This window comes from Triticum dicoccoides, chromosome 2B, assembly GCF_002162155.2.
Source record: "Triticum dicoccoides isolate Atlit2015 ecotype Zavitan chromosome 2B, WEW_v2.0, whole genome shotgun sequence".
Lineage (NCBI taxonomy): Eukaryota > Viridiplantae > Streptophyta > Magnoliopsida > Poales > Poaceae > Triticum > Triticum dicoccoides.
Window position 1 is genome coordinate 772168896 of NC_041383.1, and position 12463 is coordinate 772181358.

Here is a 12463-nt window from a genome sequence, read left to right on the forward strand (position 1 = left end):
ACTATTGTCAAATCATAAATTTGGCTCCGGACGCAAAAAAACTTTGTCAATCAAGTATCAAAAACATCTAGATTTGGTATTTTGCCCCCATTGAAAGTGGTTTTGCATACATGGTAGCATAATCACCACGATTCTTTCTTTTTTCACAAAGCAAGGGAAAGATGAGAAAATAGAACAATAAAAGTTTCAGACATTTGTTGAGCTATATATATTTATTTTAGGAATATCTGTGTCTATACAAAAAAAATGGTAATGAAGAGCTACAGAAAAAATTGGTCAAAAGGAACAAATTTGTGAACAATCTTTGATATTTCAAAATGTATTAAAACTAAGAGAATTTTAAATTTGAAGAATTAAATTGAGGGAATAAAATCTTTTGAATTTTATTAGATTACATGGTTCCTGAATATTTAAGATAATTATCCAATTTTAAAATTCATGAAATCTTACCTGATTTTTATTGTTTTTCCTAAAAAGTATTTTCATTTACCCATTTTATTCATGTTAGTACTCGCAAGTCGCAATAACATTTTAATCTGCTTACTGAATACTTGCACACATCACCTATCCGTCATTCATATATTATCTCTGTCGGCTTGTTCCAATCCCAGACTCTCTCGCAATGGCCGAAACCACCACTTCCACAGGGAATAAACAAAACGACACGACAGCGATAGTTGCGGCGTGAAGAAGCACCCGGAAGTACCTGGTTTCGTGGAAAAACCAACGTCCGCGACCGCTGTTTTGCTCCGGACCTCCCAGCCCTTCTCCCGTATGTAACCTCGTCCCAGCCCCGCTCTCCCTCTCATCAACACAAGCATCAATCAGCTTTCATCTCAGTTCCTTCACAACCAGAAATTCCGCATTCTACACTCTACACTCTACACGGCCTGGTCCGAGAGAGAGAGCATGGCGGGTGCTGCCAAGGCGTCTTGGATGGTGGCGATGAGCATCGGCGCCGTGGAGGCGCTCAAGGACCAGGCCGGACTCTGCCGGTGGAACTACGCCCTCAGATCCATCCACCGGGCCGCCAAGGGCAGGGCCAACGTCCGCGGCGGCGTCTCGCAGGGCGCCAAGCAGCTTCCTGCCTCTGCTGCGGCGGTGGCCGAGAGGCGGCGAGCCGAGAAGGCCGAGGAGGGGCTGAGGACGGTGATGTACCTCAGCTGCTGGGGTCCCAATTAGAAGCTGCAGCTTGGTAGTGGTACTAGCTAGGCGTGTGTGTGTGTTTGCTGCAACAACCATGGCCTACCTGGTTGTGGCTTCCCGTGGAATCCCCCATTGTAAAAACCACGATGATGATGACGACAAATTTTTGCTACTTCAGTTCATATTGCTCCCCTTGTCTGTTTTTTTTAAGTAGTTCTCTCGATGACGAATAGACATTGTTACTTTAATTTGGTTTCAGCTTACAGCTATTCCGTTATATCTGAACCCGGCCTTTTGGTCATATGTCATTACAACTTACAAGTACTTCATGTTTGTCGCTCTGCTGAGCAACGAGCTCCTACTTCCTAGCGAACATGCTGATTTTCTTCAGTCTGTACTGCAGCACACATGAAGGTGTCATCTGCAGGTGTTGAAGTGACACACATGGTAAATTCCCATATCTGTACTGAAGGTGTCATCAAGCAATCCATTTAGTTTCAGTTTTGCTCGTTGACCTGCCTCCGGTTGCTTGGTTCGTCCACATTGAATAGTTAATTTGATGCAGACTAAGGCATAGCCTAGTGGTGGGAAGGGGCTGATGCCTTCCCACCCACCCAGGTTCAAGGCATGGTACTTGCAATTTGGGTTTGTTGCACAAACTATACTGTAGGGGGTTCCCTTACAGTCTTCCGATCAAAAAAAAAGTTAATTTGATCCTTACCATCGGGAAGTTTTTTGGTCAGAGCTATAGGACGGGCCAAAAAGGCAGGTCACACGTTTTTCTTTCTAAGTTTCCAAGGGTCATGCAAGCAAATGAATTGACTTTTCAACAAGAGGAACCCCCTTCCATTAATAGCATGACCATAATACAACAGTGTCAGTATCAGCATAGTATCAACAGTGTCAGTATCTTGGAAATAATCAAGACGTATTTATATTATTAATAATCAAGATATATTTGCCTGAGGCGCACACATGAATGACTCCGGTGTCACCTCTATCTGACGTTGAGACGAAGCTCACACGGCCCCTGGTATGCTGGAAACCATGTCTTCCATCTCATCTTATTTTTCTGCCTTGTCTGGTCGTAACGGACAAAACCATGGCCCACTGTGCGGGAACGAGAGCGAGAGTTGCGGCGCAAGCAAGCAAAAGTGAGCTCTCCTGGGAGCACCCGGTTTCCTGGGAAACCAGCGCCCGCGGCCGCCTGTTTTGCTCCGGCTCTTCCGTGTATATAACCCCGGCCCCCTCCCGCTCTTGCTCCCATCAACACAAACAAGCATCGATTCAGTGAGACAGTTCAAGAAAATCAGCTCTGTTCTTTACAGTACCACAACTTCGCAAGTACACTACTACGATACAGAAGGATCACAAGTCAGTGTCCACTCTCCATCAGCGCAGCAAGAAAAAGGAGGAGAGATGGCTGCTCCGGCAAAGGCGTCGTGGATGGTGGCGACGAGCGTCGGCGCCGTGGAGGCCTTCAAGGACCAAGCCGGGCTCTGCCGCTGGAACTATGCGCTCAGCTCCATCCACCGGGCAGCCAAGGCCAGGGCCAACGTTCGCGGCGGCGTCTCGCTGGGCCCCAAGCAGCTTCCGGCCTCTGCGGCGGTGGTGGCTGAGAGGCGGCGAGCAGAGAAGGCCGAGGAGGGGCTGAGGACCGTGATGTACCTCAGCTGCTGGGGCCCAAATTAGGAGTAGTAGTAGCTTCGAGGTGTTGTCTTCGTTGTAGCTTGTGCTTATGCGACAACCCCATGTCCATGATCGATTGTAAATACATCAAGATGATGATGATGAAAATTTCGGCTATGAGTTTATATCACCCTCCTTGTCCATGTGCTTCGATGACTATTTTCTGAAAGGCCAAAGGTTGGTTTTTGTCGAGAGAGGAACAATGTTCAGAGCTACATGAGGAGAGAGCAACTCAGCAAAACGAGGCATACAGAAAAGAGAAAACAGAGGAACTTCAGCTGCCTGTACCGAACAGCCAAACTCTGAAGAAAGGATAGAACAGGGGAGTTGGATCTCAGCGATACAACCGGGGCCACGGTAGAGAAGCCGCAAGCAGGGAAGGCCGAGGAGAGGCTGAGGAACGTCCTAAAGTAGCGATCTAAACGGTTTTATATTAGTTTACAGAGAAAGTACTAGTTAGCAAGAGGTGTTTTTTCAGTTCTGCTAGCTCCAACCTCCAGCAACAACCATGCCGTTTGACTGTTTAATTCCCTCCCGATTGTAAATATGTCTCACCATGATGATGATGATGATGATGATGAAATCTTACCCCACTTTGAGTTCACATTACCTGATTCAAAAAAATAAGGTATGCACTGCCCTTCAAGCAGCTCTGTTTGCTTAGTACTCCCTCTGGAAAGATTTATAAGACGTTGAGGGATTTTCAGACACAGCCGACAAAAGTGCAAATAGACCATTATGCCCTTATTTTGAATTTCGAACCGGTCGTCTTCTTCCTCGCGTCGTCCCCGTATCCACGCCCCCAGCCTTGCCGTCGCCGTCGCCTGGCTGTGTCCAGGAGCTGGTCCCCGTCGTCACCCGCTCGTCCCCGTCGCCTGGCTGCGCCCAGCCTTGTCGCCGCCGGGCCCCTCCACGCGCCCAGCCTTGCCGTTGCCGTGCCCTGGTCCTCCTCCTCGCGCCCAGGCCCTCCTCCTCGCGCGCCCAGGTCCTCCCCGCGCCCAGGTCCTCCTCGCGCCCTGGCCCTCCTGCTCGCGCGCCCAGGTCCTCCTCCTCGCGCCCTAGCCCTCCTCCTCGCGCCCAGGTGCTCCTCGCCCAGGTACTCCTCGCGTCGCCCAGAGCAAGGAGAAGCAATACATTAGCAAGATACAAGATCAAAATCAATTCCACTATAGTGGAGTACAAGATCCATGTGCTTGACAGTGGAGTATAAGATCAAGAGGAGTAGCTTCGAGAGCAGCAATAAATCACAGTAGCAATAATTTCTCATCATAGCACAACACCAGATCAGGAGATCTTCAAATTACTCCAGATCAAGGAATCAGGTGTGCTCCAGATCAAGGAATCAGGTGTGCTCCAGATCAAGATCAAGAGTACAGGAGTAGGACAACAAAAGAGATCTTCAAATTACTCCACATCAAGAGATCGATAGCTCAGGATTAGGACAACAAAAGCATTAAGAGCATCATTAACACAACAGCTGATCAAGAGGAGCAGTTGATCAAGAGGACCAGCAACAACAACAACACTATCAGCAGTATCAATAGCAGGCGGCATTATTAGAAATCAAGAACGTCACTGTGAACCGACACGTAATGCGGCAGTATATGATAGAGAAAGTGGTTCCGGGAATAAAAGAAGTGTGGCCCACAGATGATATTGGCCCAATATTGATCCAACAGGACAACGCGAAGACACATATTCTTCCCGGTGATGCAGAGTTTGCAGAAGCTGTGGCTACAACTGGTCTCGACATTAGAGTAATACAACAACCTCCAAATTCTCCAGATCTGAATGCACTTGATCTTGGATATTTCAGATCCCTTGAGTCTTTGACCGACTGCAGAGCCCCTACGACTATCAAAGAACTGATTCAAGGTGTGCAGGAAGAGTTCGATGAGTATGATGTCGACAAACTCAACCGAATATTTCTAACACTTCAGATCATCATGGTTGAAGTGATGAACTATCGAGGAGGAAACTCGTATAAAATTCCACATTTGCGGAAGGAGAGATTGGAAAGGCAAGGAATGCTACCGCCTATGATACATTTCCCTCGTGAAGTTTATGATAATGCCATGGAGATTCTAGGACAAGATGTCGACTGAGCATGCAGTGGAGTATGTTGAGACTTGTAGTGCTATGATGAGACTTGTTTGTGGAAATGCATCCATGGAGTCTTTTTTGTCGAAATGGATTATATTGTTTTAAAGTTGTTTGTGGAAATGGATTATACTCCATATGTGTTGTAAGAAAGTATGAAATGGATTATATTGTGTTGCTTGAAATGGAGTACTCCATATGTGTTGTTTGAAATGGAGTGTGAAAGTTTCTGAAATTATATGCAAGTTTCTGAATTTTATAATTTCTGAAATTTTATGCAAGTTTCTGAAATTATATGCACGTTTCTGAAATTTATATGAATTTTATAATTTTTGAAAGTTTCTGAATAATTTCTGGAATATGCAAGTTGTCTTGTTCTTTGGAGTAGTGTTTGGAGAGGTAAGGAAAGGTGATGAGAGGCAAGGAAAGTTTGTGTGCGTGCGTGAGTGCATGAGTGTGTGTGTGTGTGTGTGTGTTGTGTTTTAGCTATAGTACACTAAAGGAGAGTTTGTTTGTTTGAGAAGAAGAGAAAAGGCAACGAGAGGAAAAGCAAGGAGAGGAAAGGAAAGGAGATGAGAGGCAAGGAAAGGAGAGGAGACTATTCATCCAAACTTGTCAAGTTACTCTAGCAGTACTACTCCACCAGATCAAGAACTAGTCCATGTTCCTACAAGTAGTACAAGTACTCCAAGCAAAATCACTCCTAACATTAACATCAACAAAAATCACTCCTAAAGTTTCAGCTAAGCACATCTACTATCATTAGATATGCACTAATTTTATTTCTAGAATGACACATGGTCAACGGGGAAAACACATGCTATTCACTTGCAAAAAAAAACAGTGAATGTACTCCTACAGTACTGAATTTACTGAAGTTTCTGAATTTACTGTAAATTTACTGAAGTTTCTGAATTTACAAGGCGGGGTGCGTGGATGGACCTGTGGAAGATGGCGGCGACGACACACGAGTGCGTCTGACCGAATTGTGCCCCAGACCCGGTATGTGGCTCGGCTGGGGCTTCCGGCTTTTGATGTTAGGCTTAGGTGAGTGGTCTGAGTGGCCCAGCTAGCACCCCTTCATCGTATGGATAGGAGTAGCGGCATATGTTGCCAAGATGGTGAATTCAGGCATATTGTTGTAATACTTTGTAAGGTCCTCGAGAATAATCAATAAAGTGGCCGTATGCATCTCCTAGATGCAGAGGCCGGGGGTCATCCTCCTTTTCTAAAAAAAACTACTCTTACAAGGAGTACTTTCAGACTTCCAGTAGAGTACTCTAACTGCTCCTAACAAAAATCCTACTCTGAGCAAGCACTCTAACTACTGCATGTACTCTACTCCTACTCATATTAATCTAGCAGCACCAGAAGATATAGCAGCACAAGCATAACCACTAGCAGTACAAGCAAAAGAACATGGAGTACAAACAGCAACTCACTGTCGTCGGAGAGGAACCGTGGATCAGAATGGTTAAATGGTTGTCCTTTCTTATGCAGAAATCGAATGGTTACGTGGTTGTCCTGTCTTCTGCACTAATTTTGGGACGCTGAGCATCTTCTCTGGGATTGATCCTGCAAATTGATTGTTCTCCACGTTCCTGTGAACATTAACATAATCAAGATTCAGGACTAGGCATGCGAGAAATTCAGTTAGATCTTTGTGTCATCATCATCAGTGAGGAGCAAGTTTGCAATACTCAACAAGCATGCGGCAAGCAATCAGATCTACAGAGAGGAGTGCTCACCGACGGCGCCGACGTCCTCCTGCTCCTCCTCCACTGGTCAGCAACAGATGGAAGGTCGCCTGCACCATGTCATCGCTGCCTCCGCTCCTCCTCATCTAAAACAGCCGCTCGCTCGTGTTCCTACCGCCCCTCTCCCTGGGTGTCGCCCTCCTCCTTTTGCTCTGCTCCATTGGCGGCAATGTGTGACCTTGGATGCAGATGCGGATGTAGTCAATCCAGATGCCCAAAATCAAATTCGCACCAAGAAGACACGCTCATCTTGATTTACTCCCAAGATTGCTCCATCTGGCGTGGTAAAAATGAAAAAGAGTTGCATTTTTTACCTTCTAGATCTTGGAGTAAGACGGAGCGGAGGTCATTGAGGTGCTTGCGGCGGCGGCGCTCCGCCATGCCCTCCACCTGCTTATTCCTCGAGCCGACGTCGGTGCGGGGGACGAACGCGCTCCTCCCGCTCATCCTGACCTCACTAAAAAAACAATTTTGGCTAGACAACGCGGGCGAGGAGAGGGAGAGGCGGCGACAAGAGGAGAAGGGAGGCTGCGAAGCGGCCGAGAGGGAGGTGTCGACGCGGGCGAGAGGGAGGAGCGTCGCCACCGCACCGGAGAGGGAGGCGCGTCGCCACCGCGCCGGATTCGGGCAGGGAGACGTCGACGCGGGCGAGTAAGTGCGAGAGGGGAATGGGTGAGTGCGGGTGAGTGAGTGAGCGCAGGGGCAAAAATGGAAACGACCGAATTTTCTTAACGTGCCGAGATTTGAACTACACTTTCTAAAACGTCTTATAAATCTTTCCAGAGGGAGTATTCTTTTGGAAGATTATTGCTTGGAATTGGTCACAAGCTTTGCCTGTTGCTCTGTTCTGTTAGCTGCTTCGACAGGCAGAGCAAAAGCAGAGACCCGAAAAATTGGTCCTGATCCATAAGTTTCCTGCCAGCCTACAGATGATAATCAAAACTGTTAAACATCGGAGGAAAACTAAAAATAAATAAAACTGAACATAAATGAATCATGGTAGGCAAGAAAAATGAGCAAAATCGGTGCCCCTTGTTCTCCTTTTTACATGTCACATGTTGTTAGTGCCTTTTTTAATTGGCAGGGCCATGTATCTTTTTTATGTATATTTTTAGAACTATATATTTTGCTACACAATTGTCAAAGTATAAAACTACAATGTTGAAAATTTCTGGTCTCCAAGTGTCAAATTGTCTATTTGTATCTTGACACATTTATAGTTGTCTTACCATCATGTTGGCCCGATGATTTTGCATACATAAAATTCGTATTATTCCTTATGGGGAAATATGGTTCTTCAACCTTTGTCAACCCTTAAATTTGGCTCCGCATCTCCAACGAAAAAATTATTTGTCCATAAAGTGTCGAAACCTCTAGATGTTGTATTGTGCCCCCATTGAAAGTGATTTTGCATACATCATAGCATACTCACCACAATGCTTTTTTTGACAAAGCATGTGAAAGATGGGAAAAAAGAAAAATAAAAATTTCAGACATTTGCTGAACAATATATGTTTATTTAGGATTTTTTTTATAAAAATACTTGGAATGAAGAGCTGTGAAAAGAAATGGTCGAAAGGAATAAATTTGCGGACAATCTTTCATGCTTCAAAATGTATTAAAACTAAGAAAAAAAATTATATTCGAAGAACTAAAATTCAGAAAATTAAATCTTTTGAATTTTATCAGATTACATGATTTCCTGAATATTTATGATAACTACCCAATTCAAAATTCTGACATTTTACCTGATGTTTTATGTTTTTCTAAAATGTATTTTCTTTAACCCATTTTATTCATGTTCTCTTCCAATTTTAGTTGCACACTTAGTTACTACGTGTGCAAAACCAGCTCTATGGCAACTAAAAAATTGCTTTCTATGAAGCAGTAACTTCGACAATTCTTACATTTTTTAGGCTACGAACAATAGTTGTACAGTATTTCCATGGATGCTATTTCTAAGACAACGGTTGTTAGTACTGAATCTGCTTACTGAATATTTACACACTACCGAATCTGCTTATTGAATATTTAGACACATCACCTATCCGTCATTCATATCTTATCTCTGTCGGCTTGTTCCAATCCCAGACTCTCTCGCAATGGCCAAAACCACCACTTCCACAGGGAATAAATAAACAAAAGGACACGACAGCGATAGTTGCGGCGTGAAGTAGCAGCACAGTGATGACTCCGGAAGCACCCGGTTTCGTGAGAAAACCAACGTCCGCGACCACTGTTTTGCTCCGGACCTCCCAGCCTCCCTCCCTTATATAACCTCGTCCCAGCCCCACTCTTCTCTCATCAACACAAGCATCAATCAGACTTCATCTCAGTTCATTCACAACCACAAAGTCTGCACTCTACACTCGAGAACTAGCTACTCCAGTACTCTTCAGTCATCACCTACTTCAGAGTTTCAGACCACCAGCACACAGAGAGACCATGGCGGGTGCGGCTAAGGCATCTTGGATGGTGGCGATGAGCGTCGGCGCGGTGGAGGCGCTCAAGGACCAGGCCGGACTCTGCCGGTGGAACTACACCCTCAGATCCATCCACGGGGCCGCCAAGGGCAGGGCCAACGTTCGCGGCGGCGTCTCGCAGGGCGCCAAGCAGCTTCCTGCCTCTGCTGCGGCGGTGGCCGAGAAGCGGCGAGCCGAGAAGGCCGAGGAGGGGCTGAGGACGGTGATGTACCTCAGCTGCTGGGGTCCCAATTAGGAGCTGCAGCTTGGTAGTGGTACTAGCTAGGCGTGTGTGTGTTTGCTGCAACAACCATGGCCTACCTGGTTGTGGCTTCCCGTGGAATCCCCCATTGTAAATACCACGAAGATGATGATGACAAATTTCTGCTACTTCAGTTCATATTGCTCCCCTTGTCTGTTTTTTTAAGTAGTTCTCTCGATGACGAATAGACATTGTTACTTTAATTTGGTTTCAGCTTACAGCTATTTCGTTATATCTGAACCCGGCCTTTTGGTCGTATGGAATTACAAGATACAAGTACTTTATGTTTGTTGCTCTGCTGAGCGACGAGTTCCTACTTCCCAGCAAGCATGCTGAATATCTTCAGTCTGCAGCACACATGAAAGTGCCATCTGCAGGTGTTGAAGTGACACACATGGTAAATTCACATATCTTCAGTACTGAAGGTGTCATCAAGCAATCCATTTAGTTTTAGTTTTGCTCATTGACCTGCCTCCAGTTGCTTGGTTCGTCCACATTAAATAGTTAACTGCTCCTTATCACCTGGAGGTTTTCAGATCAGAGCTATAGGATCGTTCAAAAAAAAAAAGATCAGAGCTATAGGAAGAGCCAAAAAGGCAGGTCACACGTTTTTCTTTCTATGTTTCCTACGGTCATGCAAGCAAATGAATTGGCTTTTCAACAATATGAATCCCCATACGTTTGGAGTACCACAAGTTTTTCTTTTTAACCAGGCTAATCCCTTTCCATCAATAGCATGGCGATAATACAAGAGTGTCAGTATCAGCATAGTATCAGTACCACGAGTTTCTTGGAATTAGTCAAGATGTGTTTATATCATTAATAATCAAGATGTGACTCCGGTGTCTTCTCCATCAGACGTTGACACCAAGCTCACACGGCCCCTGGTATGGTGGAAAGCATGTCCTTGAGAATGTGCGCCACCCCTATCTTATCTTATCTCTCTGCCTTGTCTGGTTGTAACGGACAAAACCATGGCCCACTGTGCGGGAACGAGAGCGAGAGTTGCGGCGCAAGCAAGCAAAAGTGAGCTCTCCTGGGAGCACCCGGTTTCCTGGGAAAACCAGCGCCCGCGGCCATCTGTTTTGCTCCGGCTCTCCGGTATATAACCGTGTCCCACTCCCACTTTTCTTCCCATCAACACAAACAAGCATCAGTTCAGTGAGACAGTTCATGAGAATCGGCTCTGTTCTTTGAGTACCACAACTTCGCAAGTCCACTACTAGGATCACAAGTCAGTATCCTCACCAGCGGCGCAGCAAGAACAAGGAGGAGTAGAAGAGATGGCTGCTCCGGCGAAGGCTTCGTGGATGGTGGCCATGAGTGTGGGCGCCGTGGAGGCCCTCAAGGACCAGGCTGGGCTTTGCCGCTGGAACTATGCCCTGAGGTCCATCCACCGGGCCGCCAAGGCCAACGTCCGCGGCGGCGCCTCGCAGGGCACCAAGCAGCTTCCGGCCTCCGCGTCCGCAGTGGCGGAGAGGAGGCGAGCGGAGAAGGCCGAGGACGGGCTGAGGACCGTGATGTACCTCAGCTGCTGGGGCCCAAATTAGGAGTACTAGTTGCTTAGGGTTGTTGTGTTCCTTGCAGCTTGTGCTTATGTGACAACCCCATGATCGATGTAAATACAGCACGACGATGATGATGAAAATTTCGGCTATGATGATGTTGAAAATTTTGGCTATGAGTTTATATCACCCTCCTTGTGCATGTGCTTGCATGACTATTTTCTTGAAGGCCAAAGGTTGATGTTTGTCAAGAGAGGAAGAATGTTCAGAGTTACGTGGGGAGAGCAACTCAGCGAAACGAGGCATACAGAAAGCAGAGGAATTTCAGCTGCCCTCCAAGATTTCACATCTTCTTTGATCGAATTCGAACACCTCCAGGTTGCTGCAAGCGGTGGTCGTTAGAGATTATTATAGCTTTGTGTGCTTTGATGGAGTCAGACCTGCTGGACGTGCTACTTGTGGCTCGAGTCGACCGGCTGTGCATGCGACGAGATCGTGGTGAACATGTTCTGAATTTCTTTGCTCTGCAAGTCTGCTCAAGGGACACGAGATCTAATTAAAGTGAGCCTGATCAGAGTGATGACGTTGATAACACAGTATTAATAAGTTAACTAAACGTGTTCATCTTTCCAGTTGCAGGCAAGCCGTGTAGAGTATGCTCACGATGCTCATATTCAGAATATGAAACCTTGAGGGTACCCTGTTCGCTGCAACGTTGACTATTAGAGATTATGGCGTCGTGTTCCTGTCCAACTAGGCATGCAAATTTGAAACCTTGATGGTACCCTCCGACCCTCTTTAGTTCAACTAAATGAATAAATTTTCAGAATTCACTTCATTTTTGAAACTTTAGTTCATTTGGTTGAACTAAGTAGGGTCGGAGCAGACCCGCAACAAATTATTCTCTGATTGTTTTAATGGGGAACAACATGTATATGCTTTTCAATAGTTGCAAGTATTTTGGGTGAATCCACCTGATTCACAAGTCACAACAAGTGAAGGGCTCAAGGGATATGAATGACACTGAGGCTAGTCGCCACTAAAGCAGAGTCATTCTTTCTCTAAGAATGTTCTTTTTGATCGGAGCGAGCATGATAGCATAGTGAAGGACATCACAACCCCTTTTGAGTTTCTATACTGAATGACCATCTATTTCCATGGAAGCAAAAGAAAAAGTATCTTTCTAACGAGGAGTACTTACGAGCACACACACAAGTTCCTTTCAAGCCATTAAGCAGACCGATGATATCATAATTATTACTGTCCACATAAACAATTGTGCTGCAGAAATCGACTTAGATATTTGCTAGGCATCTATATTATGAAATTCTTATCAAGATATTTGAAGATACTACTAAACCAAACACATAACACAAATATGCATCTAAGTAGCACACAAATTAATCTATATATAAATAAGATATAGGATCTGTAGCCAGTACCAGGCCCAATTTAGCTCACTCGTTCACTTTGAACAATAGGAACCAGATTAATAATTTTGTATCCGCAGCCACACCCAAAAAGAAAGAACAGCTTCAATTC

General features: G+C 45.6%; 4 protein-coding genes and 1 long non-coding RNA gene across 7 annotated transcripts; 4 read left to right on the top strand and 1 right to left on the bottom strand.

Moving 5' to 3' along the window:
- The first annotated feature begins 747 nt into the window (after positions 1-747).
- Positions 748-1338, top strand: LOC119368711. The gene has a single exon (XM_037633886.1). It carries the CDS (start codon positions 910-912, stop codon positions 1180-1182), a length of 273 nt encoding a protein of 90 aa, XP_037489783.1. The 5' UTR covers positions 748-909; the 3' UTR covers positions 1183-1338.
- Positions 1339-2413: 1075 nt separating this feature from the next.
- LOC119368712 lies at positions 2414-2965 on the top strand. Its single transcript, XM_037633888.1, has one exon. It carries the CDS (start codon positions 2566-2568, stop codon positions 2836-2838), a length of 273 nt encoding a protein of 90 aa, XP_037489785.1. The 5' UTR covers positions 2414-2565; the 3' UTR covers positions 2839-2965.
- Positions 2966-6151: 3186 nt separating this feature from the next.
- On the bottom strand, positions 6152-7267 carry LOC119368713. 2 transcript variants are annotated; one of them, XR_005176722.1, is made up of 3 exons: positions 7007-7267; positions 6684-6844; positions 6152-6536 (listed from the first exon to the last, which is right to left on the bottom strand). It is a non-coding gene; the product is annotated as an uncharacterized LOC119368713 (long non-coding RNA). The 2 variants fall into 2 exon arrangements; XR_005176723.1 differs by having other exon boundaries at positions 6684-6870.
- Positions 7268-8974: 1707 nt separating this feature from the next.
- On the top strand, positions 8975-9554 carry LOC119368714. The gene has a single exon (XM_037633889.1). It carries the CDS (start codon positions 9138-9140, stop codon positions 9408-9410), a length of 273 nt encoding a protein of 90 aa, XP_037489786.1. The 5' UTR covers positions 8975-9137; the 3' UTR covers positions 9411-9554.
- Positions 9555-10531: 977 nt separating this feature from the next.
- LOC119368715 lies at positions 10532-11110 on the top strand. 2 transcript variants are annotated; one of them, XM_037633891.1, is made up of 2 exons: positions 10532-10911; positions 10963-11110. In XM_037633891.1, the coding sequence occupies exons 1-2, from the start codon at positions 10700-10702 to the stop codon at positions 10964-10966; spliced, it is 216 nt and encodes a 71-aa protein (XP_037489788.1). In that variant the 5' UTR covers positions 10532-10699; the 3' UTR covers positions 10967-11110. The 2 variants fall into 2 exon arrangements, with proteins under 2 accessions (XP_037489788.1, XP_037489787.1); XM_037633890.1 differs by having other exon boundaries at positions 10534-11110.
- The last annotated feature ends 1353 nt before the right edge of the window (positions 11111-12463 follow it).